At 42.7% G+C, this 27,372-nt stretch overlaps 1 protein-coding gene across 2 annotated transcripts in view; it reads right to left on the reverse strand.

Annotated features, from left to right (window-relative positions):
* Positions 1-27,372, reverse strand: part of CPNE2 (copine 2) — a 90,558-nt gene that overhangs the window by 10,074 nt on the left and 53,112 nt on the right. For both annotated transcript variants that reach the window (XM_027869306.1, XM_027869305.1), the window contains exons 10-14: positions 25,178-25,237; positions 21,970-22,103; positions 21,075-21,129; positions 16,042-16,093; positions 10,005-10,138 (exon numbers count right to left, since the gene is read on the reverse strand). In XM_027869306.1, coding sequence (XP_027725107.1) covers positions 10,005-10,138; positions 16,042-16,093; positions 21,075-21,129; positions 21,970-22,103; positions 25,178-25,237 — 435 coding nt within the window. The remainder of the gene's footprint in view (positions 1-10,004; positions 10,139-16,041; positions 16,094-21,074; positions 21,130-21,969; positions 22,104-25,177; positions 25,238-27,372) is intronic.

The following is a 27,372-nucleotide window of genomic DNA, read 5'->3' on the forward strand; positions in this document are numbered from 1 at the left end:
GGGATAATAACATTTGTACCACTTCATAGGGTTGTTGTGAGGATCAAATTTTAAAAATATGTGTAAAGTGCTGTATAAATGAGTTATGATGATATGTTATGTGCCAGGCACTATGTAAGATCCAGAGAGACAAAGACAGAAAAAAAGACAGAGGTGGCAGCATGCACACAAATAGGTACATACAAATAAATTCAAGGGAATGGGGAGGGGAGAACACCAGCAGCTGGGAGAGATAAAGCTAGGCTTCTGGCAAAAAAAGGTGATACTTGAGCAGAGTTCTGAAGGTGGCAAAGGCTGCTAAAAGTGAGAGTGAGGAGAGTTTCAGTATGGGAGTGTGGGCATAGTAAAGACACTGTGTGGGGGAGAGCGAGAAGACGGGTTTGACCGAACCACAGAATCTGGATGAGGTGTGACCTTCCTCCCACCGAAGTGGCTGGTCTTGCATGCCCCAGAAGGTCATAGCGCCTTTGTGATCCTGTAAGATTTTGGCAAGGAGATGCAGTCTTCAAGATGGTAACAAAAGGAATATGAACACGCTTATTCTGAGCATCGTATCTGCAGTAGCAGGGAATGGGCAAAACAGCTGCTTAAGAGAAAAGGGGAAGACTGTCGCAGATCCACAGAATCCAGAATTGGGGGGTCCTCAGCCTCTAGGTAGGGCAAGAGAGGTGGTGCGGTGGATAGAGTGTTGGGTCTGGAGTCAGGAAGACTCACGTTCCTGCGTTCAAATCCTCCCTCAGACACTTAGTAGCTAGTAAGGGTAGCTTCTCCTAGGCAGCTGCAGAGCTGAGTCTGGCCTGTCTCCAATCACAGCTATTTAAGCATCTAGCAGGGGGATGATGGGTTGTAGCTGCTGAAGACTGATATGGGAGAACCTATAAACCCTGGGTTGAAGTTGATTCCAATTTGAGGTCATAATTTTCTTTACTCTTGCAAAGTAGTGGAACAGACTTCATTTATATTAACTCTCTTGACCAAGGAGGAAAAAAAATAAAATAATAAAACATAAATTATCTCCCCCACTCCCAACTTTCTTATTATTGCTGAGGGTGCCACCATCCTCCCAGTCACCCAGGCTTATCCTTGACTCCTCTCTCTCCACATTTCAAATCTGTTGCCAAATCTTTTTTTTTTTAATTCTTCACAATATTTTTCCTAGAGACTCTCCTCTCTGCTCACACAGCCAGCATTCCCATAGAGGCCCTCCACACCTCTCACCTGGACTACTACAATAGCCTTCTAATTGGTTTCCCTGTCTTTCAAGTGTCCCCACTCCAAACCAGCCTCCACTCACCTGTCCAAGTGATTTTCCTAACATCATTCTCCCACTCCCCACCAATAAACTCCAGTTTATTTTAAAACTTTAAAAGCCCTTCACCACCTGGGCCTTTCCTTTCTTTCCAGTCTGATATTCCCCTCAATACACTTAACAATCCAGTGACGTTGGCCTTCTTGCTCTTTGCAAGGCACTCCACTCTCCGTACTGGCTGGATGCCCCTTCCTGGCCTGAAATACCTTTACCTCCTAGCTTTCTTCAACACGAGGCCTTTCCCATCCCCCCCACTAGTGCTGATCCACAAAGATTTCCTTCTATTTACACTATATAGAGAGGTGGGGGAAGACTGGGAAAGGCCTCCTGCAGAAGGTGGTATACACACAAACACACCCCTCTATATCAATGTGGATATATGGATATATAAATATATTTAGATCAATGTACCAATATCATCTGTACATTGCATGGTTATTTGCATATTGTTTTCTCCATTAGAATATGAAAATGTGAGCTCCCAGAGAGCTGGAAATGGCTTTCTTTTCTTTTCTTTTTTTTTTTTTTTTGAGGCAGTTGGGGTTAAGTGACTTGCCCATGGTCACACAGCTAGTAAGTGTCAAGTGTTTTTTGTTCTGAGGCCGCATTTGAACTCAGGTCCTCCTGACTTCAGGGCCAGTGCTCTATCCACTGAGCCACCTGGCTGCCCCCAATGGTTTTCTTTTTTGTTTGTTTGCCTTTCTTTGTATACTGAGTACTCAGCACAATGCCTGGCATATAGTAAGTGCTTAATACTTGTTGACTAGCTGATCTCAGGTTCTGAGTAGAAGGAGCAGCGGCATCTCAGCCCAGGAAGGACATTGTTTGGGTACTTGGACTCTTGGGAATTTTCAGAGTGGGAAGAAAATTTGCTATACTCCTGACCCCAGAAAGCCCTTCTATATACCCTGTAGTAAGTCTCTAGCAGCACATAACTGAATCCAAATGACTGTACTTGAGGACCTAGAGGGCCACATGTGGTCTCGAGGCCACAGGTTCCCTACCCCTGGTAGACCTTTTCCTTCAAGATCATAGCACCAAACTGCTTATATTGTTAAAGAGTTAAATGAAAGGAGACCAAAGCCTCCTTGCTACCATATATGCTGGACTGCTTCACCAAGTAATGTTGTCCAATTAAATTCAAAAAGCATTTATAGAGTGCCTTTGCATAGGTAGCTAGTGTTAGGCAGGCTATGGTGCCAGGATGCTCAGCAGGGGGCCTGTGGTCATTAAGTAAGTGCTTTGAGGCAGAGCTGAGGATAAGAAGAGCAATGAAAATTACCCTATTAGCAGCTCACTTTAAGGTTCACAAAGTGTTCTTCAGGAGGTCAACCAGATGTCCTCTATCTCTGTACATACATGCGCTGTACATACACACAGATCCCAAGGAGATGCAGGCAATATTATTAACTTATTACCCAGCATTTTGTTAACCAGAACTACCCATATAATCAATTCAACAATCCATTTTAAGTTGTTCACTCAATCAACAATTCATATATTTGATAATTCACTCATTTATCCAATCAACAAATGTTAATTGAGCACCTACCATGTGTACCCAACACTGTTGAAAGTACTATTAACCAGCATCCTGTGCTTTATCAGCACAATGAGAATTGATGCTTGTGATGATGACTGGGTCCATGTAATATCTAAAAGTGCCTCTTGAATTATCAAAGATAATTTGTGGCCTAGTTCTGGTGTATTCACTATATCTCAATCTTCAAAATTCATTGATCCAGGTATGGATCAGTCAGTGGTGCAGCTGGACTGGAAGCATGCTAAGGCTAAGCACTTTACATTCCACCACAGGTGGCTTCAATCAAGCGCTTCCTTTATTCCTTTCCTTCCCCCAGTTGGGAAATAGATGCTATGGGGAGCTAAACTGGCCCCAGATCTCTGACTGCTGCTTAGTAATGAGAGCAGAGCTAGATCCTAGGCTGTAATAAAAGGGATAGCTAGTCTGAAGGCTTCTGAGATGCTGCTGTTATTTGAGAAAGATTAAACAAAAAACCAAAAAACAGCCTTTTGGGATCAGGAAGAAAATTAAGTGGGGCAGGGTTTGAAGGGCCTAGAGATAAGACAATGTCCCTCACTCCTATCCTACCCCCTTCTAACATCCCTGCTCTACCAGGCATCTTGCCGCAGGCCCTAGGAACAGATGCAGCTGAGCCATCTCATTGACAGATGGTCACCGGTTATTGCCAATTTGTAAGACTTCATCTAGGGAGTTGTGCTAAGCTCTGCGTGGGGCTGAGTCCCCAGAGGTTAACGATCCCAGCCTGTTAAGACCAGTTGACTCTTGGAACTTTCTTTGTTCACCCATACCCCATCCCCTAATCCTCAGATGCTTTGGGTTCCCTGGGACATAGTGCCCCTGCTTTGTACAGTCAAATGAAGGTTCCTCTCAGTTTACTAGATCAGCACCACATCTACATCAGACATTTCTCCTCCAAGCCCTTCTTACCTGTAAAGACCTCAGGCATAATTAAATGGGCATAGTCACACTGAGCCCCTTTTGAAATTCCCATGGAGATGTGAATGAACTCAAGTGAGAGTCAGCATGGTATAGTGGAATAAGCACTGGCAACATATGAGGAATTGATACAAATATATAAAAACTAAAGCGATTATCTGGTAGATAAAAGGATGGGGGAGGGGGGTGTAAGGGAGAAACGACTCAAATTCAACAAGTTTTCAGAAGAAGAAATGCAAGCTATCAGCAACCGTAGTACCCAAAGTCACTAATTGTAAGAGAAATGCAAATTGAGGCAGTCGTGAGGTTTCATCTCATATCTCTCAGATGAACAAAGAAGACATGAACAAAAATGATGAAGGTTGGAGGGGTTGTGGGAAGCACTGTTGGTGGAATAGCTCCAACCATACTAGAAAACCATTTGAAATTATACTAGAAAATTGTTCAGACCCTTTGAATTGCATGCAAATCCTATTAGGCACATACCCTCAAGAAGTTAAAGACAGAAAAGGTCCAGCATGAGGCTGAGGACTGAAAAGAGTCCTGGCTTTGGAGTCAGAGGACCTAGCTTCATATCCCACCTCTTATGTTCACTACCTGAGTGACCTTGGGCAAGTCACTTAACATTTCTGGGCCACAGTTTCCTCATCTGCAAAATCAAGGAGCTGGGCTATATAGTCTCTGAGGTCCCTTCCAAAATCTAGATCTCTATATTCCTTTGCAATATAGATCAAAATATTCCTGGTAGCACTTTTTGGGTTTAGGTACCACAAGACTGGAAACACTGATTGCCCAGCCACTGGGGAATGGCTGAACAAACTGTGGTATGTGAATGGTATATGAGTAATGGAACATAACTATGCCGTAAGAAATGAAAAAGAGATGATTTCAGAGAATTTTTAAACAACTGATGCAAGAGTGAGGTGAGCAAAACTAGACTTTAGATGATAAATCATAAATAACCACAATAATGTAAAGGAAAACAATATTGGAAGATATCAGAACTCTGAATAATGTGGTAACTGATCTCAATTTCAGGCAATCTATAATGAAGCATAACTCTTTCCCTTGGCTGAAAGGTGTAGACTATATATGTGGAATTAGGTGTATAGTTATAAGCACAACCTGTTATTAGTTTGTTTTGCTTACCTAATTTCTATATTGTAAGGGAAAAATCTATATAGGTGAGTGGGGGAAGAGGAGGTGCCATTGCAAAGTGACTGATTTCTTAAGCATCAATAAAATATTTAATTTTTCTATTTTTAAAAAGAAGTTGCAGAGAAACAGGCACACTGGAATGCTATGATGTAATTAAAATAAACAAGGAATATAAAGAAATCTGCAAACATCTTTACTAAATAATGGAAAATTTCAAAAAGCAGACCTAGAAGAAGAGAGTACACATTAACAACCACCACATAAAAGGAAAAGTGAATGGGAATGGATGGACAAAGAAACCTGATGGAGACTTACAGAATTAGGATGTTTTACGTGCTGAAATAATGCATTTATTTAAATGTAAACAGTTGTAGAAGTGGGGGGGACTATGGGTATAGAATACTATTTATGCCATCATCAATCAGTGTTATCAGTTGAGTTTGCTGGACTTTTTTTTTTGTTTTTTAATCTTTGTAATAGGGGTGAGAAGGGATATAGTTGGAAATGAACATGACCTTTTGATCCAGAGATTATATTACCAAGTATATACCCCAAAGAGGCCACTGATTAAAAAGAAAATCCCCACATACGCTGAAATATTAACAGCAGCATTTTTTGGTAGCAAAGAATTGGGAACAAAGTAAATGTCCATTAACTGGGTGATGATTAAACACATTGTGGTACATGAATGTAATGTTACTCTGCTAAAAGAAATGATGACTACTATGTGATGAATAGGGAGAGGGGGTGGAGGGAGGGAGAAAATTTGGAACTGAAAATAAAATTGAGTTTTAAAAAATGATACAGAAAAGTATGGAAAGACTTATATGAAGTGATGCAGAGTGCAGTAAGCAGAGCCAAGAAAACAATGATTACAATAATACAGCAACCACCATAAAAGTCAATGTTGCAAACTTAAAAAGAACAAGTATTGCTCCAAAGAAAAGATATGAGAAGATACTTCCCTCCACCCCTTTGCAAAAGTGAGAGGTTCACAGGTGTGGAACATTGCATATATTTTTAGACTCTTATGTATTGATCTGCTTTGCTGATTTTTTTTCTTATTCTTTAAATTTTTTTTAATTATATGAGATGGCTCTTTGGGAATTTAGCTAATATAAAAACAAAAGACATCAAAGTTTAAGGAACAAAAGGCATCAATAAAAATCTAATGAATGCAATTAAAAGAACTTTGGCTTGGGAATCAGGAGACCTAGGTTCTACCTCTGGCACTATCACTGCAGTCTGACTTCTGACCTCATTATTTAACTAAACCAGCTCTTCCCAAAGTTACTGATGATCTCTTAATTGCCAAATCGAATGGCCTTTTCTTAATCCTCATCTTTCTTGGTATCTTTGCAGTAGATGATACCGTTGATCATCCTTTCTTCCAGAACACCTTCTTGGGTTTTCATGATACTGCTCTCTTCTGGTTCTCCCCCTGTCATCTGTCTGCTCCTTCTCAGTCTTCTTTCCTTCTTTTCTTATCCATATCATGTCCACTGAGTATTGTCGGATCTATCCTTGGCCCTCATCTCCAGTAGCCTCCTAATCGTCTCCCTGTGTCAAGCTTCTCTCCACTCCAATCCATCCTTCACTCAGCTGCCAGTGATTCTTCCAAAGACCTGATATAGGTCTGACTATAAACCCCCCATCCCCTACTCCATAAACTCTAGTGGCTCCCTATTACTCCCTTCTTTGCATTTTACTATCCAAAGTTCTACTTGCTCTTTGGTTTTCCCTCCTGCTGGGAATACTGTCTCCACTTGGCTCTGCTTCTTAGATTCCCTGGCTTCCTTCAAGACTCAGCTTACATCCTACCCTTTTCAGGAGACATTTCTCAGTCCCTCTTTCACCTTCCCTCACCCCCAGCATATTCTGTGACCCAGAGACACTGGCTTTCTTGCTGTTTCTCAAACAAAATACTCCACTGCATTTCCTTCAGGCATTCACTGGCTCTCTCCCAAGCCTAGAATGCTCTCCCTCCTCATCTGTGCCTCCTGACTTCCTTCCAGTCCCAGCTAAAATTCCACCTTTTAAATGAAGCCTTTCCTAATCCTTCTTATTGCTAGTGCCTTCCCACTTCATCCTGTGCAGAGCTTGTTTGTACATGGTTGTTTGCATGTTGTCTCCCCCATTACACTGTGAGCTCCTTGAGAGCAGGAACAGTTCTACCTTTCTTTGTATCCCCAGGACTTGGCTATGGTGCTTGGCACATAGTAGTATTAATAAATGTTTATTGACTGAATGACCCCTTTCCTCTGAGATCACCTTCTGTATACTCTATGTATGTGTTGTCTCTTCCATCAGAACGTGAGCTCTTCTGGGCTATGGACTGTTTTTGCTTTTCTTTATTTCCCCAGAGCTTAGCAGAGTCCCAGCACATAGTAAGTGCTTGTTGATAGACTGCCCTTCTTTTGGGCTCAATTTCCCCATGTATAAAATGAGAGGATTGGACTAGGTGATTTTAAAGATCCATTCTAGCATCATCCTCTATGTTTGTGAAAGGACTTGGTCTCAATGCTATTACCATTTCATATTTCAGGGACTGGTTTGTTATTGGAGTGTCTAGTGGTAGAAGTGGCCTAGAGCCGAAGTTAACTTGGGGTCCATTAACTTGGTTTTTAAAAAAAAATGTTCTGATAACTATTTCAATAAATTGATTTCCTTTGTAATCCTATGTATTTTATGTATCTAAAAATATTCTGAGAAGGTTTCACCTAATTGCCAAAGGGGTCTATGACACATACAAAAATGTTAAGAACCTTCTTGCCTAAAGGAACTGTGTTCATAAACCAACTATCAGAACACTGCTGATCTCATCGCATCCCGTACCCAGTCACTCCAAGATTGGATTCTGCACTGCTGATCACTACCATCAACACGTCATGCTGATACTGTGTTTTGAGGGTAGTGGTGAGCTGCCTTTACTAAGGAATAAGCCTGTGAGCCTGCAGTTAGACCTGCTTAGAAAGAAGACAGAAAAAGTCATGCTTTTAGCTAGAACACCTAAAGCTAGCTCATCTTTGGTGCATCAAAGGCTCACTGGAACTTTAACCTCTCTCAAATCTTTAACGTCTCCCTACCTACTGATTCTTTCCCTCATACCTTCAAACACGCCTAAATCTCTCTCATCCTTAAATAACCTTCACTAGGCCCTAACCTTAACCCCTTGTCCTTTATCTCTCCTTCCTTTCTTAGCCAAACTCCTTGAAAAAGGATGTCTATATTTGCTGCCTCCACTTTTCTTCTCAGACCTTAACACTTTGCAGTCTGGCTTCCCACACCATCCAACTGAAATAGCTCCCTCCAAAGTTAACAATGATGATATGAATTGCCAAATCCAATGCTCTTTTCTCAGTCCTCATTCATCCCTCTTGTCTCATCTACTGCATTTGATACTGCTGACCAGCCTCTCCTCCTGGGTACTATCTCCTGACAGTACTCTCTACTGATTTTCCTTCCTACTCATCTGACTATTGCTTCTCAATCTCCTTCACTAGCTCATTATCATTTTCTCTTAACTGTTAGTATTCCCGGAGGCTCTGTCCTAGGCCCTCTCGTCTTTTCCCTCTACCCTCAGTGACTTCATCAGCTCCCAAATGTTTTAACTATCATCTCTATGCAAAGGACTCATAAATTTGTATGTCTAACTCCAGATTCCCCTGAGCTTTAGTTCCGTATTACCAATTGCCTACTGGCCATTTCAAACTATGCCCTGGAGATAAACTCAACACATCCAAAACTGAATTCATTCATTTTCTCCTCCAAATCTTCCCCCTCTCCCAAACTTCTCTATTTTGAGAAATTTTCCCAGTCTCCCAGGTTTGTAATCTTGGCATTATCCTCGAGTCACTACTCCTCACCCCCACATACAATCAGTTAAAAAAAATCTTGCTGATTCTATTGCCACAACATCTGTATAATCCAACCCCTTCTCTCCACTCACACAATTGGCAACTTGAGGAAATTACAAAGATCATTGCAGTAGCCTTGTAGTGTTGGACTACTTACCTCATGTATCTCCCACTCCAGTCCATCCTACACAAGGTGGCCAAAGTAGTTTTTCTAAAGTGCAGGTCATCCCCTTACTCAGTAAACTACAGTGACTCCCTATTGCTTCTAGAATCAAATATAAACTTCTTTGGCATAGAAAGAACTTTACAACATGGCCCTAGACTATCTTTTCAGACTCTTGTACAGTACTCCCCCTTCTACATCCTAAATAATACTGCAACCGAACCAAACTGGCCTGCCTATACTTCACACATGACCCACTAGCTCCCTTCTCTGTGCCTTTGCACTGGCTGTGACACATGCCTGGAATCACTCCTTCCTTATATCCACTCCATAGTGTCCCTTGCTTCCTTTATTTCTTCATATTTCTCTTTATGCTTATATGTTTATATTCATTTTATATTTATGTTATACATTTTATAAATGTACTTATTGTGTCCCCCATTAGAATGTCAACTCATTGAAAGTAGGGATTTTATTCTTTGTGTTTGTATCCCCCACACCTAACACAGTGCCAGTATTTAATAAATCATGCTGACTGATGGCTTAGAAGTTATTTGGTCCAACTCCTTCATTTTACAGATGAAGAAACTGAGGCCTAGAAAAGTTAAGTGATGCCTAAAGTCACAAGCTCTTCAATAACAGAGGTGATTGAAAAGACAGACATGCCTGCCCCGCTGACCTCCAATGTCCTTGTTCACACAGGAAGCTGGGATGTAACTTGGAGCCTCTATCTCCAAACTTTTCTACTGCCAGGTGACCCTACTGGTCATAGTTTAACAATGAAGTGGGATCCTGACAGAGCTCTGGCTGCTCCGGTCCTTCTAGCCAGTAAGACCAAGTCATTCAGAGATGACAGGTAAGGCTTGAAGCCCTCACTGCACAACACCTGGGCTAATACTGCAAGTTTGGATTGTGCCCTAATCCCTGTGAATCTGTGAGGACGAGAAATGGGGGATACAAGGCATTGGGCAGGATAGCTCCCCTTTCAACCTGACTCCATCTTTCCTAACATTAGAATGTGTGTAGTTGATTATTTACCATGGCTGACTGTTGCTCCGTAGCATGAGCGGCAAAGCGAGCTACATGATTGACGATGGGGGAGAAGTTGGTAGGTCCATAGAAGCGAATGTGGGGTAGGCAGGCTGAATACGCCTGGGCAATGCCTTCCACACCTGAAACACAGAGAGCTGTTATGAGGGAAGACCCAAGCACGTGAGAAGCACTGGGATCTCTATGGCTTGAAATAACACCCCATCCAGAGAGTTCACTGAATGAAATAAGACATTCCTAGCATTTATCTCATGTTTTTGTGTCTAGATCCATAAATAAAAGGAACTCCTGCTGTGAAAACTGCCAGTCCTCTCATTAATGCAGGTTATCAGTTCATTTGTAGTCTTAGAGAGATGCTTGGGGCACAGAGAAGTTAAGAAATTTACTCTGGCCATGGAGTTAATAGTGTCAGAAACAAGTCTTGCACCCAGTCTTCCTGACTCCGAGGCCAGCTTTCCTCTCTCCTATGGTAATAAGCTGTAAGCTTCTTGAGGAAAGGAACTTAGACAGACAGACACAGACAGACAGACAGACACACACACACACACACACACACACACACAGTTTTACCACATCCCTGCTGCCTAGCACAATGCCTTAATAGATGCTTGTGGATGAAATGAATGAGTATGTTGTGTTGCCTCTTGACTCCCAGGTGATGAAAATACAAACTAAAAGTAGTTGTCATATGAGGACATCATCATTAAAGGTCCTCCCACTGAACCCCAAGTTTGCTCTGCTTTCATATAGAAACCTGGGAAGACTTGTATAAACTGATATGGGGTGAGCAGAGCCAGAGGAACAATTTAGACAGTTATACTTTATAAGTAACAACATTGTAAAGACAAACAACTTGAACAAAGACTTATGAACTCTGCACAATGCAATGGCCAAGCATGACTGCAGAGGACTTAAGAGGACTGCCACCTCTTCCCATACATTTCTGGACATGGCAAATGTGTGGATTTATTTTGCTTGACTGCTTATTTGCTACAAAGGCCAGTGTTTTTCTATCTTTGATTGGGGATGAGAGAAGAGAAGGGAGCTCGAAGCAGTGTTCCCCCTACCTCCCCCAAAAAAGAAAAGAAAGAAAAGGAGGTCATTGAAACATCTTCCAAAAAATGCAGAAAAAAGAAGGAAGTTCAAAAGGAAACATAAGCAAGTAGCACAACTCAAAGCCACATGTCAAATTTATTATATACTTTTTTTTTAAACAAGCTATATGTAATAGATTCATTGGTTAACATATAATCTTTTTTCTGTTCTACTTTATATATGGAAATAGTCTCCCTTTTTGGTATTAAATTCAGAATTAAAAAAAAAGATAAAATTGTTTAAGTGGCCCCAGCTTCTGCAATAGAATGCCAGTCAGGCTGGTCAGATACTGGCCACTTCACACCTATACCCATGACCCCAAGCATTTATTCTCCCTGGATGAATGGCTATTTGCTAAGCTGCCATCCAGGCTGTCAAAAGAGACATTCTGTACTGCCTCCCATCTGTCCCTGCTCCTTCCGATTCATCTTACACACCGCAGCCAAAATCATCTTCCTCCATTTAAATTACAAAGTGCGCTTCACAGCACGGCTGACACCCAATGTAAACATAACTTGCTTGCTTAATGGATACATTTGCTTAACGTACATCTTGAAACTTCTGTTATCAGTGCAGTCTTGGGATTAGATTGGAAGATCACAGGTCTGTAGAATGTGCTTTGTAATAACTAAAGGTTCATAATAAAGGTTTTAGATGTAGGTTATTGATAATCTGGGTAGTTCATAGGAAAGAACACTGCTTGTGGAGCCAGAAAACCTAGTTTGAGCTCTAGCTATCACAAAGCTATGTGCCCTAGGTAAGTCATATTTTATCTCTTTGGGCCTCAGTTTCCTCACCTACAAAATAAGGACATTGAAATTCTATAATCTCTATGGAAAGTTGTAGCTTACTTAGTTCTTTCTTCTATTTTAAAGGCAAGACTAGACTCAAGCAAACTGTTTTCCCTGATACACTGTTCTCTAGGAAAATTAACTCAGTCAGAAATGTGAGCTCCAGTGGCAGACTTTGTAATTGAGGGACACAAGGTTTCAATGCCAGATCATTTCCCCAAGTATGCATTTGGAAGTATTTCTATTATGATTGCAGACAATAGAGTCAGAATGGTCTCAATCTGTAGTCTCTGGGGGAAGACAAGCAGTTGTGTTACATGCCAAACTAACCCCCCCAGCGACACACTCTGCAGGAAAATGATGGAGAGGTATTGACAATTTGGGAAAAACACATATACACACGAGGTTATGTAACTGGCTGGATATTTAGCAGTGCTTTTGCTCAGCTTGAACAGCAAGGGAGTCATTGGTGTGGGTGTGCTATTTAAGCACACTCGATGAACAGTCTGACAGGTCTTCTACTCGCTTTGCAGATAAGTAACACCCTCTCCTACTATGGGAACTAAGCCCAATCCCAGGAACACTTGAGTTCTCTGAGTTAGAAGGGTCCTGATTTCTTAGGCAGAAAGAGGAAGCATGATCTAACAAAATGAGCACTGGATTTGGAATCTTAGATTTCAATTCTGGCTCTATGACTTACTGCTCTTGAGAGCTTGAGCAAGTCATTCTCCCACCCCTTTTCGTTTCTCAAAGACTTTAAAGGAGTGTAAATTTAACACTGAAAGGAATCTTAAGAGGCCTTTAAGTCTAACCCTTTCATTTTATAGATGAGGAAACTGAGGCATAGAGGTATATTCAGTATATTGCACTGTAAGACTTGCAAAGCACTTTAGAAATATCTCATTTGATCCTCATAGGTTCTATTATCCCCATTTTAGAGATGAGGAAATTGAGGCAGACAGCATTTAAGTGACTTGACCAGGGTCACACAGCCATTAAGTATCTAAGGCTGGATATGAACTTACTCCAGGTCCAGGGCTCTATCCACTGGGCTATCTAACTGGCTCAAATAATAATAACAGTAATAGTAGCTGACATGTATAAAATTCTCGAAGTTTTGTAAAGTCAGAACAAAGACATACCTTTAATGTTACAGCTCATTTGCCCAAGGTCACATAGCCAGTGTTAGTATTTGAATTCAAGTCTTCCAGACTCCAAAAGTCCAGTGCCTCTTCTACTACAGGATATTGCCTTTCCCACCTCTCCCAAAGTCAGGACACTGACTTTTTCCCACCTATATATACCAAGAAGTTATATAGGTTCCCATCCCAGACCTCTCTCCTCTAGACCATGGCCACTGATCATAACTAATTCTTCTCTGAAAGAGTACAATCTTGGTTACGAGAAAGTCAGTCTCATTATTATATACCACTCTGGCTTGAAACCCACCATCTTCTGATGTTCCAGGGTTTAATCTCCTGCATGGCCTCCCTATCTCTCCATGTTCTCTCTTGCCTTTTCCTTTCTTGGTCTCTGAAGTCTATCCCTGGAAGTCCTGTGCTGAGTCTCTGATATTAGACCCATAGGCACACCTTTATGTATGTATGTATGTATGTATGTATTTATTTTGGGGGGTGAGGCAATTGGGGTTAAGTGACTTGCCCAGAGTCACATAGATAGTAAATGTCAAGTGTCTGATCTGAGGCCTCATTTGAACTCAGGTCCTCCTGACTCCAGGGCTGGTGCTCTATCCACTGTACCACCTAGCTGCCCCACTCCCATGGGTACATTTTAAGAATCATAAAAATTAAAGCTAGAAAAGAGCTTAGGGATAATCTAGCAATAGACAGACTCCTAGGTAGAGAGCTCAAAGGGATCTTAAGAGTCATCTGGGTCAACTTCTTTATTTCACAGATGAGAGACCTTCACCCAGCAGGGAAAGTTACTTTTTTGAGGTCATGAAGGTGGTAGTAAGTCCAAGACTCATAACCAAATCCTTTAATTCCAAATTCCAAAGCCCTTTGTACTATTCATGCTGCCTTCTCAATCCTTTTTACTTTATAGATTGAGAAACTGAGACTTAGTGAGGAAAACTGATTTGCTAGTGGTCTCCTAGCTAGTTTGGGCAAAGGCTAAGAGTATAATTTAGAGGGGCAGTTTTATCTTGTAGGAAGAACACTGCCACAGAAATTGGTAAGACTGACTTCCAAATGCCTGCCTTTGGCACCAACTTGCCCTGTGACCTTACAGCAAATTACTTATCACAGCTGAACTTTTGTTTCCTCATCTGCAAAACTGGGAGTAATAACACCTGCCCTACCTATGTCACTGGTGTTTTGTGAGAATTAAGTGAGGTAATGTGAGTTAAACCTTGGTATATGCAAGTAAGGTACAGTTTTCTTAGTGGTACCCAGCTTCTGTGGTCGATGTGGAAAGGATTTTTTTGGCTGCACCTTGGTCTTTTCAGCAAAGACAGATCACATCAACATCATCTGATTGATACAAAGGGCAGCAGTAAAAGCGTAAGCTCCTTGAGGACAGGGACTGTCTCACTTTTATATTTGGGTGCCCAGTGCCTAGTGGTACACAATGAACACTGAATAAATGCTTGATTAGTTGGCCATTCTTAGTAAGCCCTTGATAAAATACTTATTGAGCTCAATAAACATTCATTGAGTACCTACCATGTACTTGGTACTGCATTTAGTGCTAAAATGAGCTGGAAAGTAGGATTATCTTTGCTGTTCTCCCTAATCTATGGCCCAGGTTCCCTGCTTCTTGGGGATGATGGGGACTTGGGAACCCTGGATAGCTTAGAATCTGGAGGGTGGATTGGAGGAAGTAGGGACAAAACAAGGAAGATGATGAAAGATCCTGAGGTGTAGGTAGAGACAAGGACAGAATGTATTCCTAGTTGGCACCAATCTCTCCAGCTGCCTGTCTGTGCTCATCAAAAGTCCTCACCCCCTAGTGACAGAAGACACCCAGCGGGTGTTCAGAGCTCTCAAGATCCTAGACAAAATTGTCATTTCTGCCTGAATCATGCCAGACAAAACTGCTCTGTTTGTGGCCTTTGAAAACAATGGAGCAGGGAGGAGGAAGGAAGGATCAGTGCTATGTATGTACATAGTGGGGGCTCAGATATAAATGAAGCATCATTGTATAATGTGAGAAATGCTGAACTGGAAATGAGGGAACTTGGGTTCTCCTCCCAGCTTTATATCTAACTCATTATGTAACTTTGAACAACTAATCCCCCCCTCCACGTTCCCCAGTTTCATCTTCTATAAAATGAGAGTAAACAACAAAATAATTTCCAAGATGTTAACACAGAGTAGAGTGTGGTACAGTAGAAAGAGGGTAGTGTAATGGCAGCATGTTGTAGAAAAGAACCCTGGACCTGGAGCCAAGAGAGACATGGGTTTGAATCCCATCTATTCACTAGCCTTCAGACCACAGGCAAAGAACATCCTTAAGCTTTATTTTCTTCATCTGTAAAATGGGATTACTACCTCTAGTACCTACTACACAAGGTCTGTGATGATCAAAAGGGATAACATGCATGTACTCAAGTTCCTGTAACCCTTTAAAAAAAAATTTATATATTTTTATTCCTGTAACCCTTAAAGGGCCATTTCAATGTCAGTTGCTATTATTATTCTAAAGTCTCATCCAGGTTAATTAGATTGCAAATTCCATGAGGGCAGGAATTGTGTGTCTTATCCATAGTGTTTAGCATGGTATGTTGGCATACAGCAGGCCAATATATATGTTTTTTTTTGGTGAGGCAATTGGGGTTAAGTTACTTGCCTAGAGTCACACAGCTAGTTAAGTGTTATGTGTCTGAGGCCGGATTTGAACTCAGGTCTTCTTGACTCCAAGGCCGGAGCTCTATCCACTCTGCCACCTAGCTGCCCCCAGGCCAATTTTTTTTAATTAAAAAATGAGTATTCAATGATTCTATTAATGGATGAGACACAGGGAGATAAGAAAGAGACATAAAGAGAAACAGAATCCAATAAGAGGCAATGGGAAAGGGAAGGAACCAGAAATCTTTCCTCCTTCAATAGATTAAGAAACTGGATTTGTGTTCATTTGATCCTATCCCTAGGACTTACCTGACTATCCCTAGGACTTACCTGAGCAGAAGGGGTTGGTGGGGTTGAAGTTGATAGCAAACTCATGAGAAACCTGAAACCCAGACAAAAAAATTGCTATTATAGTAGCCCCTTTCCTCTCTACTTCCCATTGCCTATCCCCTGGCCACCTGGGATGGAGATCCAGCAAATCCATGGGGATTTGCTCTCTAAGAGGTGACTGGGACTACATGGGAAGGAAATAACCAGAATTTAACCCTTAAAGGCCCTCCCTTCAATGGTACCTCTCTATTAAATACCCTAGTACCTGGTTCTAAAAGTGTCTTAGCTTCCAAAGAGGTTTGTATGATTTAAACGCAAGCTGCTTCTTTCAGAGGGAGAGGGTAGGTGTCTGCGTAGTTCAAAGCCCAGTCCTTCTCAGGGGGCATGGTCATTTATCAATCTCCCAGGCAAGGCTGAAGCAAAGACCTAGCTTCTTGGGCAATGGGTATTCTGCAGATGGCTCAAACACCCTCCTCCTGCTTTTGTAAAGTCACGTTCAGGCTGCCTGGCAGGGTGTTGGGAGTCGGTCCATTCCCCATTCCCTTTACGATGAGAATCCGTAAGCCTTTTAGGAACCCAACTAGGGCAAAGAATAAATGGCCAGTAAAGCTCACCTGAGGATGATGGCTTCTCCTAAAAACTAGGGGGATAGAAAGCCCAATTCAAACTGAAATATGGCTCTGAACTGGGAAACAAAATCAAAATTCCTGGGTTGGGTTTGTTTTTTTTTTAATATACTCTTCCATTACCTTTTCCCTTGACTTTTCCCTTCCCTCTATTTCTGGGGAAGCATGGGCAAGATGGTAATTTTGTCCATCTCTTCACTTAAGAAGACCAGGAACTCCATCCATATATAACCTTCGAAGTGAAAAGTCCTTTCCTTGGCTGGGAGAGTGGGGTGGAGAGAAGAAGGCCTAGACCTTACAAACTTAATCAGATGCTTCTTTGTATGCTTGTGGGTCACCTGGGAAACTTGATCAAACTTTTCAAACTCCTGACTTCCCTGCCAAGCTGATTATGTCCCATGGGGAACTGGAGCCACAAGCCTTTGTCCCAGGGTTACTTCCTGCTGACTCTAGACAATCAATGGCTCCATTCACCCCACACTGGTCCAGGGGCCACTTGGTATGTGAGTTATATAAGTTCTGACTTTCCTAAGCTCTTAGAATACAGAGGGTGGTGTGTGTCCATGCACCTGGACAATGCTTCTGGATAAGGGGATCTGGTCAAGAGTTGTGCAGAGGGTGTGTCCAGGCTATAGTTGGGTTAGTCATGTTTTTAGGGATGGGAGAATGAATCATAGAAGGGGTGGTACTATCCCAGGCTTAGTTCTCATACTATGGGCAATCCTTGGATGATAGGCAAAAGAATTCTCTGGCAGGGACCTTCCCTTTTGTGCCAGCATTTTCTTTCAAATTCAGTCTGAATTTAGGCTAAAGTGAATATTTTCCAGACCCATGCTATGGAGAACAATTAGATACGAGGCTAGGACACAACTTTTGCCACAAACATGCTCCCAAAGAGGATAATTCATATGCAGTGTTAATGTAGTACAATGTAATGTAGTCTCTGCTGCTGGTTAACTGGCTGCCTACTGGTTAGAGGCTAGATAAACACCCAGTACGGAGGCTGTGAAGGGGATTCCTGCAATGGGGGAAGACTGGACCTGACAGCCTCTGAATTTCCTCCTGATTCTAACGTTCCGAGCTCTAAGTCCCTTCTGGCTCCAACATTCCAAGTTCTAAGGGCTCTTTCAGCTCAGATACTCTATGACAATTATTGTCCTCTTTGGAACAAAGGCAAACACTGGCTCTTTTTTCTCTCTTCTTTCCCCTTGTAGCCACCTTGTTACTTTTCAGTGAATACTTAGTGAACTGGACAAAGGGAGAATGGAGGGAGCACAGACCTTTTGAGAACCTAGCTGTCTTTTCCACTTTAGCTCTGATCCTTCCCTGTTACCTCTAAGTATTCAGGACTGAAGGGACTTACTGCCTTTCCCTTCTCACTTCAACCACTGGGAGACACGGACTCTGAAGTTAGAGGACCTGGGTCTGAAGCCTCAGTCTTCCACTTACAGTCTGTGACCTTGGGTCAATCACCTGACCTCCCTAGGTCTTGGTTTCAGTATCTGTGAAATGAGGGGGTTGACCTCAATGGCCTCTGAGGTTTCTTCTACCTCTGGATCTATGATTTGTGGGATTTTCCAAGGTGTGGTGGGGTTTGTAATCAATACGGGGCTTCCATGCTGATGAAATCACGGGTCCTTCAAGTGAAGGAAATGCCCTGGGTCTTAATCCTGGCTCCACCACTTAAGCCTGGGTAACCTTGGACAAATCACTTCAACTCCTTGGGCTTTAGTTTCCGGTTTTTTATTTCAGGGGGCTGGACTAGTGGCCTCTGGGGCCACTTTCAGCTCTAGGTCCTGACGGAGGGACCTCAAAGGTCTTCTAGTTTAACTGGAGTCTGACCTTCACTTCAAGTCTGAAATTTCTCTCTATGCCAACCGTTAGTTATCTAACGTCCATTTGAGAACATCCACCGAAGCTAACTAACCCACTGAAAAACCCAGTCTATTTCTGAAATGGCCCAATGGATGGGAAATTTTCCCTTATCCTGAACCCAAATCTAGCTCCCTATGACTCCCTCGAATTGGATCTCAGTTCCTGGAACCACAAAAAAACCAAATCTATTTCCTCTTCTCCATGACAGCTCTGGATATATTTAATGATGTCAATCATGTTTCTTTTCTCTACACCCTCCCCCCCAATTGTCTTCTCAAGGTTTTGTGTTTTGTTTGTCTATCTCCTCAAGTAGACATTCCTCATAGGCAGGGTCTATATCTTCTTATTCTTCTGTCGTCCCCCTCCACATATCACAGCCTAGCACAGGGCAGGGCACAAAGCAAGTACTCAGGAAAGACACATTGATTTATTGTTTTGTCAGTGGACCAAATAACAAAGAACTCTGCTGAGTAGTTCCTCCTGAGGATGTTAATCCCCCCCCCACCTGCTCTCCTTTTTCCAGGGCTTTTGGGGGCCCTGCGTCTGGCAGGGCTCTTTGCCTTGCAAGATGTTCATTGACATTTCCAATGAGACTTTTGTGTGCTAAAAAACATCTTATTCAGCTCAGTTCTTTGAAAGCATGGGGCGGTAGCCTAGCAACAGGCGCATCCTGAGCTGCCAGCATGATATGTTGATATGTGTGGCTCTTATCTTCAGAGATCATTGTGGGCTGAGCTCTACAATAATCCTGGTCTGGCTTTGTTATTGGGGACTGACTGATCCAGCAATGGCACCCCTAGGGTAATTAAGTTAAGGCTGGTAGTCACTAACCTCCTTCTCACCAGACACACACACAACCCCACAGCTCAGTTGGCAGGAAGTTGGGGCTCAGGAAGAGGGGATGCCTGGTCCCTGAAGTAACATGTAAAAACCTCTTTCCCAGAGCTAGGGAAAAGAGATTCAAAGTCTGAGCTTGGGAACTAGAGGGTAGAGAAGAGGGAGGAGTGACCCAAAGAAAGAACAAACGTCTAACCCTATCACTTGAGGCCTGGGACGCAGGGGTAGGGAAATCAAGCAGTGAGCTTTGGCCAGGACTCTGTGTCACCTTGCTGCCCTCCGCTTAGGGACTCAGGAACCTGTGGGGAGTCTATGAGCTTTTCTCCCAGCCTTGATGTTGGTGCTGGGCTCAAAAATACTACTGCCAGAGGCAAGGGGTAGTGGTGGTGGGGAACCTGCCTAAGAAAGGCTCTCTGCCTCCTGCCAGCTGGGTAAATTAATATACTGCTCCCCTCTGCCAAAGCATTCTAGGGCTGCCACTCAGAGACAGTCCAAAGGTGCCAGTCCCCTACCCATTATGGGGCCCTCAGTCCTCAAGAACTACAGATAGAGCCTACCCTCTACACCCAATCCCCAGAATTTAACAACAAACTTTCAGCTATTTAAAGACAGGGGCCATAATCCTTCCTATATGTCTTCTGTCTCTCAGGTGTGTATCAATTCTTTTCAACTAAAATGAAATCTCCTTGAGAAAAGGGACCTGTCTCCTTCTTTAGTATTCCCCAAAGCATCTAGCACAGAGATAGGCCCATATTAAAATCTATAAACGACTGATTGTCTAATTAACCAAGTGGAAAAAGTCTGACCATATCATCTGCCCTACTCAATAAACTCCAGTGGCTCTCTATCACCTCCAGGATCAAATAGAAAATGTGCCGGGCATTCAAAGTCCTTCATAGCCTGGCCCCCTTCATAACCTTTCCAGCCTTTTTACACCCTATTCTCCATCATATACTCTTCCTCCAGTGACACTGGCCTCCTGGCTAGTCCATGAACAAGACACTATCTTTCAGCTCTGAGCATTGTCTCTGGTTGTCTCCCATGTCTAGAATGCTTTTTCTTGTCAACTCTACCTTCAAGCTTCTCTGGTTTCCTTTAAGTCCTAACTAAAATCTCATCTTCTATAAGAAGCCTTTCCCAAACCCTCTTAATTTTTGTGCTTTCATTCTGCTAATTATTTCCTATTTATCCTTTATTTAGCTTGTTTGGACATATTTCTTTGCTTGTTATGTCCCCCATTAAACACCTTGAGGGCAGGAGCTGTCTTTTGCCTCTTTCTGTTTCCTCAGTGCTTAGTACAGTACCTGGCACATAGTAGGTGCTTAATAAATGTTGATTGATTGAAAAAAAAGAAAGCTGTAGATGGAGAGATCACAGCCCTCGGACCTTTTCAACCTGGACACAAAGAGATATCCAGAGAAATGATCGTGGTTTTCTCTGAGAACACAGGACCACCACCAACACCACCAATACCACCAACAACATAGGATTGTATAGCTACAACTGGAAGGGACCTAGAGGCCATTTAATCAGCCTCTTCCCCATTTTCCACAGGAAGAAACTGAAGCCCGGGAAGGTGAAGTGAATGATCCCAATCAAACATGTAAACATCAGAGATCACCAACTCCAAAGCCAAAGCTCTTTCCACAGTACCACACCAATACCAGAAAACACACACACTTGACTTGTCCTTACCTTCCAGTCCGGCGGTAACTGGGCACCAAATCCCAAAGCCGGGAACATTTTATCCCTAAATAGCCAAAGAGAATAAGATGATCCTAAGAAACCCATTCTAGGTGAAATGGGTGGGGGAGGGAAGAAGGGAGCATTGGAGGGGGAGGGAATCATTGGAAATCTTCATTCATACTTCACTGCCCCTGTCTGATTTCTTTGGGGGCAAAAAGCATTGGAAGGCACTCTGGGCCAGAAATGGCACCTAGGGTAAAGAGACTCTCCTGTGCTTTGTCTAAGTGATACCTTCCAAGATTATGGAGGGAGCTGAGCCCTGAATTTAGCTCTCAGCTAACACTGGGAAGATGGTAATGTCTGAGCCAGAAGAAACAGAATTGGTCTCTGTTGAACTGCTATAATGCCCCCTTGTTGTCAAAATGTGAAACAATTGCCATTCTTAGCCCCTCAGCCCCAATTTTCTGCCCTCCAAGGTTCTCTGACCCTGGTTCCCTCCTCCAACTGGAAAGCTCAGGGGGAAATACTCATCACAAACATTGATTGCACCTGTACTGTCATTTACACTCTCTAAAGCCCTTGGCAGTTGATGAAGCCATGGTCTCAGCCAGTTCATGTAACCATTCCTTCCTCATTTTATAAAGGAAAGGACTTGAGAGAAAAAGGGGTAAGTGAGTTGACCAAGGTCCCACAGTTATAGTGATATTGAGCAGAGCCAGAACTTGAACATCTCTAACATCCAGGCTCATCTCAATATGGCACAGTGCCAATCACTAAAACAGTAAACATTTTTGCTGAGCACCAGTCTTAGTACATATACTCAGTACCTTAGATACAAAGAAGGAGGTGCCTCGATAGGATACTTGTGAGTCAGGCAGATGTGGGGTGAAGGGACCTAACTCACGTGTCATAATCCTGAATGATCTGTCCAACAGCCCAGATGGCTGCCAGGTACTCATTGGTGCCCATGGGGTTTATGTAGTGCAAAGAGGAGGGATCTCGGGGGTTCCCATTAGAGGCTGTGAAGTCTATCCCGACCTGGAGGGAAAAGTAAGGAGAAAGAGCTGGTGATGAGACACACAGCCTCAAGGATACCTCTGCCACTATCCTTGAGGTCTCCTCTGAGTCCTTCTTCTCTCGACCCAATCAACACCTTTTAGCCTAAAGAAGAAAAGAAACTGTCCCATTCAAACCCTCATCTCAGACTGATCATTACTATGATTTGAATGGACATGATTTCTTTCCCCTATTAGAATGTAAGTAAACCCCTTGAAAATGTTTTAATCAAGTTATTCCCCACCCAAATTCCTCAGCTTTAGTATTCAAGGCCCTGTGTAATCTGATCCTGGGCCCTTCCTTCCTAGCCTTGTCTTCCACTATCCTCCTTTATATCTATTCCAATCACACTTGTCTCCCCACTGTCCCTCCAATACACCTTCAATATTTCCTAAATCGTCATTTTTGCTCAAGGGACTGTTCCCCTATTTGGAATGTCTTTCCCCTCTCCCCCTACAACTATCAATGTCCTGTACTTTCTAAGGCTCAGCACAAGTCCTACATTTTCCACAGAACCTTCCCTGCCCACCCCAGCCCATAGCAATGATTCCCTCCTCTGAATTCTTTCCTATATCCCTTAGAATCTGTGCCCTTTATTGGACATTTGGCACATCCTACCTGGTATTATTAATTAATCTTGCCTCGTATATTTCTTAACAACTAAACTATAACCCTTTTGAAGACAAGACCTATATTTCATATCGCTTTGTATCCTTCCCAGTGTCTGGCACAGTGCTAGGCACATGGTTTTAACTTGTCAGCCGCTTGCTGATTCAACGTCCAGCACAGTAGTACACTGGCCCAAGAGTCAGGACAACTAGAGTCTAGTGCTGGCTCTGCCAGTGAATTTGCTATGTTAATTTGGACAAGTCACTTCCTTTTGCTGAACCTCAATCTCCCTGTGATAAAATGGGAGCACTACACTAAATTACTCCCCTCCATCCACATTCTGGAATCTGGGGGTTGTTAGGTATGCTTTTCTCTGTCAAAATCAGAGGTAGGCCATCCCTAGGACATGGCACTGTGACAGAAGGATCACAGGGTCATAGAACAGAAAGGGACCTTGCAGGGGGTTTGATGATGACATTAATGGACTCTCCCTGCTCTAAATTCAAAACAATGCCCAAGCCATGAGCCCAAGCCGCCGGGAAGACTCGGAAGACAAATTTTGTTTTCCACCAAGTAAAAGTGAGTCAGTATCCCCAAGGGAAAGGAGGAGACAGGTAAGTGGTCCAAAAGATGCTTGCTAAGAGTGTATCTAATGGGCCAGGGTAGGGGTGGAGGTAGCCAGTTCTAATTCATTCAAAAATGATCTGTTGATTACTAAGCCTGTGCTAGGCACTGCAGAGGGGTGGGGAATACAAGCAGGTATATGAGATTGTCCCTACCCTGGAAGGAGCTCATCATCTTGTTGTAGGGAATAAGATGGACACATGTAAGATACAGCAGTGTCTGGCCTCCCTTCTTAGCCCAGAACTCCAGCGTGCCTTCAGCCTCTAAAGACCATCAAGCCAATCTACCATATTCTCCCTCCTTCCCAGGGGCCTCTACCCAAACCAGCCCCTCTACACTGAGGCCTCTTTACACAGCACTTAAAGAGAATATAATAAAAAAAAAACCACCCGCACTCCATTCCAGTTTCCATGGCAACTCTCCCCCTTTTTTCCCCCTCTCTCCTTTTCCCTTATTACAAGACAACAAAATGGGGACTGAAATGCTATGGCATCCTCTCCTCTCTCTAGCTTGTCTCCCCTGGTTCTGGGGTGGCAGGGAAGGGCTAGAGCTCTAGGGAATATTAAAGGGGTACAGAATAAGACATACATTTTCAGACACAGCCAATGCTTTGATGTATTTGGTTTCACTAATACTAATGTGACCAAGGCTTCTATTTGGGTGGTGGCTGAGTTAGTGAAGAACAAGAGATAGCCAAAAAAAAAAAAGAGAGAGAGAGAGAGAGAGAAAGCATCAATAAAAAATGAAAAAGAAACAAAACACCTACAGAAGAAAACAAGTTTAAAAAGGGCATAAAATAGGGCAGTGTTGTTACTAGTCTGTGTTCAGTTTAAAGTAGACCTAAAGGAAAAAAAACCCCACTAACTATACATAATGAAGTTCAATTTCAATACAATCCTCCTTGTATGCTAAAATATTCCTACTTGTGGATGATTGTTACGTTCAAAATTTTTTTAAAAATTTATTTTTGGATTTTTTTTTTTTTTTTTGGTGAGGCAATCAGGATTAAGTGACTTGCCCAGGGTCACACAGTTCATAAGTGTCAAGTATCTGAGGCCAGATTTGAACTCAGGTTCTCCTAACTCCAAGGCCTGAGCTCTATCCACTGTGCCACCTACCCCCAAAAAAGATTTTTAAAAAAGAAAATGAAAGAGAAAGAGGGACTTGGTAATATAAAAAGGGCGCTTGGATGGAAAGTTTCCTAAGGATACCTGGGGACTGTCCCACATGCTCCATTCTTAGGACCTGATGGGACTGCAAAGTAAGATTCTGGAAGGGGCTCTGGACCAGGTGAATCTGATAGAGATAATCACTGGAAGACTTACAGGTCAGTTGGCCAGGCTATGACATCATCTAGTCAAGCTCTGCCCCCCCAACTCACCTCCCAACAAAGTCTACACTCAAACCAGGGGCCAGCCTTGATCAAGTTTCCCTACCACCACAGTGGGCCTGGGAAGGGATGATTTAAAGGAACAACTCTGGCATCCAGTTCCTGCCTTCAAGATTCCTTCGGCCTAACTAAGTTTCTTCCACCTAACAAATTCAGGTCTATGAGAAACCAAATCGATATCTCTATTCTACATTTCCTAACTGGGATAGGACCTCAGACCTAACTGGACCACAATAAATTTGGGTCTTCTTTGCCTGACAATATTCTAAATTTCTTGGACCCTGTTGTCACTTGTCAGGCAGGTGTTCCTGATGTCTATTCCAAATTCCTACTACTTTGGTGCCAGTCCATTTTGTCTCTGTAGGATCTCAGAAGAAAGAGTCACCTAGCTTAACTGGGCCCTGCGAAGAGAAGAATAATCAGAAATCCTTACAGTAAACATAAGTTGGCATCCTCCAAGGATATAGTCTAGGAAAGAATAGTCCCGGGTTATCTGAAAAAAGAAAGTCCAAGAGTTAGTACACTAACTACTCCCCCAAGCATCCTAAATTCCCAGTCTTTCAATCTATTCAGTTCCCATGATTCATTCCTTCACTCCATCTTGGCTACACAAATATGATCATGCAAACCCCTGATCTTGCCACCACAAGTGCTTGATTTCCATGTTCACAAGCTCCAAAATGTTTTTATCTGATCATAAACTTTTATCATCCCATCTTTTCCTCTACCTTAGAACCTCAATTCCCTTCTATGTACTTATAATGATCTCCCATCCCTCCAGCCCTCATTTCTTTCTCAGGCCATCACCCCTGGACCAGTTGTATTCCTTTCCTTTTCCTATCTTGATGCCTCGGTGAATCAATTTGACTCTACACTATTCTCTAAATTCCAATGCCTTGCTCCTTTGTCCTGTACCCATGGCATCACTGATGATGCTTTGCCAAATCTCAGTCTTAGATTACCCACACAATCTGCTGCCTTCCCTCCTATTCACAGGCTACTGAAAGGAGCTGGAGAAAACCACCAACCTATAATGAGTGAGTCCACTACAAAGTTTTGTTACAAATCTCAACGGGACCCTCATTGCAGAAAGGCAATCCTTTTACACTTTCCTAATCAACTCAGCTTCCCACTCAATACTGCAGCTATGCAAACCTTTTCCTCCCTCTTCAAGTCTCCTGGCACCTGCTGCACCCATCCTCTCAGCTGATTCCCAGACCTATTTAACCAACTTCAATTTCACATTATTAAGTGCTCTTTGTACATCTCAAAATGGATGTCCCATAGGCATTTCAAACTCAATATGTCCAAAACAGAACTCGTTATCTTTCCGCCACTCCTAAGCCCCTTTTAAACTTCCCTATTACTGTTAAGGGCACCAGCATCCTCCCAGGTACCCAATCTAACAACCTGGGTGGGGGGGGTCCATCCTTGAATCCTCATTCTCATTCTCCATAGCCAAACTATTGCCAAGTCCAGTCAATTCTACCTTCACAATATATCTCATAAATGCCCTCTTCTCTTCTCTGACAATGCTACTCCTCTGGTACAGGCCCTTATTACCTCACAACTAGATTACTGCAGTGGTCTTCTGGTTGGTCTCCATGCATTCAGCCTCTTCCCAAGCCAATTACTCCTCCACTGGGCTGCCAAAATGATTTTCCTAAAGCCTTGATCAGATTATGTCTGCCCTTCCCCCTTCTCAATAAATTCCAGTAGCTTCCTGTTACCTTCAAGATCAAAGAAGGTTTTATAACCTTCTGCTTGGCATCTAAAGCCCTTAACAACTCCCCTTCCCATACTTTACAATCTGCTATCTGTTTTCCTGTTGTTCTTCACACATGACACTTCATCTCCCAAACTTGTGACTTTTCAATGGCTGTTCCCCCATGCCTGGAATTCCCTATTTCCTCACTTCTACCTAGTGGCTTCTCTGGCTTTCTTTAAACTCAAATTCTGACCTGTGGCAGGAGGCCCTTTCAGGTCCTCCCACTCCATACTGCTAGTGCTTTTCACTCTCAAATTACCTTCTATTTACTCCATATATATTTTGTGGGTGGCTAGAGTGCTAAGCCTGAAGTCAGAAAGAGTCATCTTCCTGAGTTCAAATCTGGCCTCAGACACTTACGAGCTGTACGACCTTAGGTAAGTCACTTAATCCTGTTTACCTCAGTTTCCTCATCCGTAAAATGAGCTGGAGAAGGAGATGGCAAACCACTCCAGTATCTTTGCCAGGAAAACCCCAAATGGGGCCATAAAGAGTCGGACACAACTGACTGAACATATATTTTTATGTACACGATTGTTTCTATGTTGTCTCCTCTTGAGAGCGGGGGCCATATTTTGTATCCTCTTTATATCCTCTTGTATCCCGCTTTGTCATGTGAGTACCTATGGCATTTTTGCCTTATTTTTAAGGAAATGGTTACACTTAAGAACTAAAAATATCATTACTATGAGTTTTGTATCCTTTTGTATCCTCTTACTTCTATCCACCAGTGCTTGGCACAGTGTATGGTACAAAGTAAGTGCCTAATAACTGCTTGTTGACTGACTGGCTCAATGGGTATAATGTCCTTCATTCTAGGTCCAGTCCTCAGCTTTGTTATATATTTAGGGGATGGTCAT

Source organism: Vombatus ursinus, unplaced genomic scaffold (assembly GCF_900497805.2).
Source record: "Vombatus ursinus unplaced genomic scaffold, bare-nosed wombat genome assembly UNPS02014793.1, whole genome shotgun sequence".
In the NCBI taxonomy this organism is placed as follows: Eukaryota; Metazoa; Chordata; class Mammalia; order Diprotodontia; family Vombatidae; genus Vombatus; species Vombatus ursinus.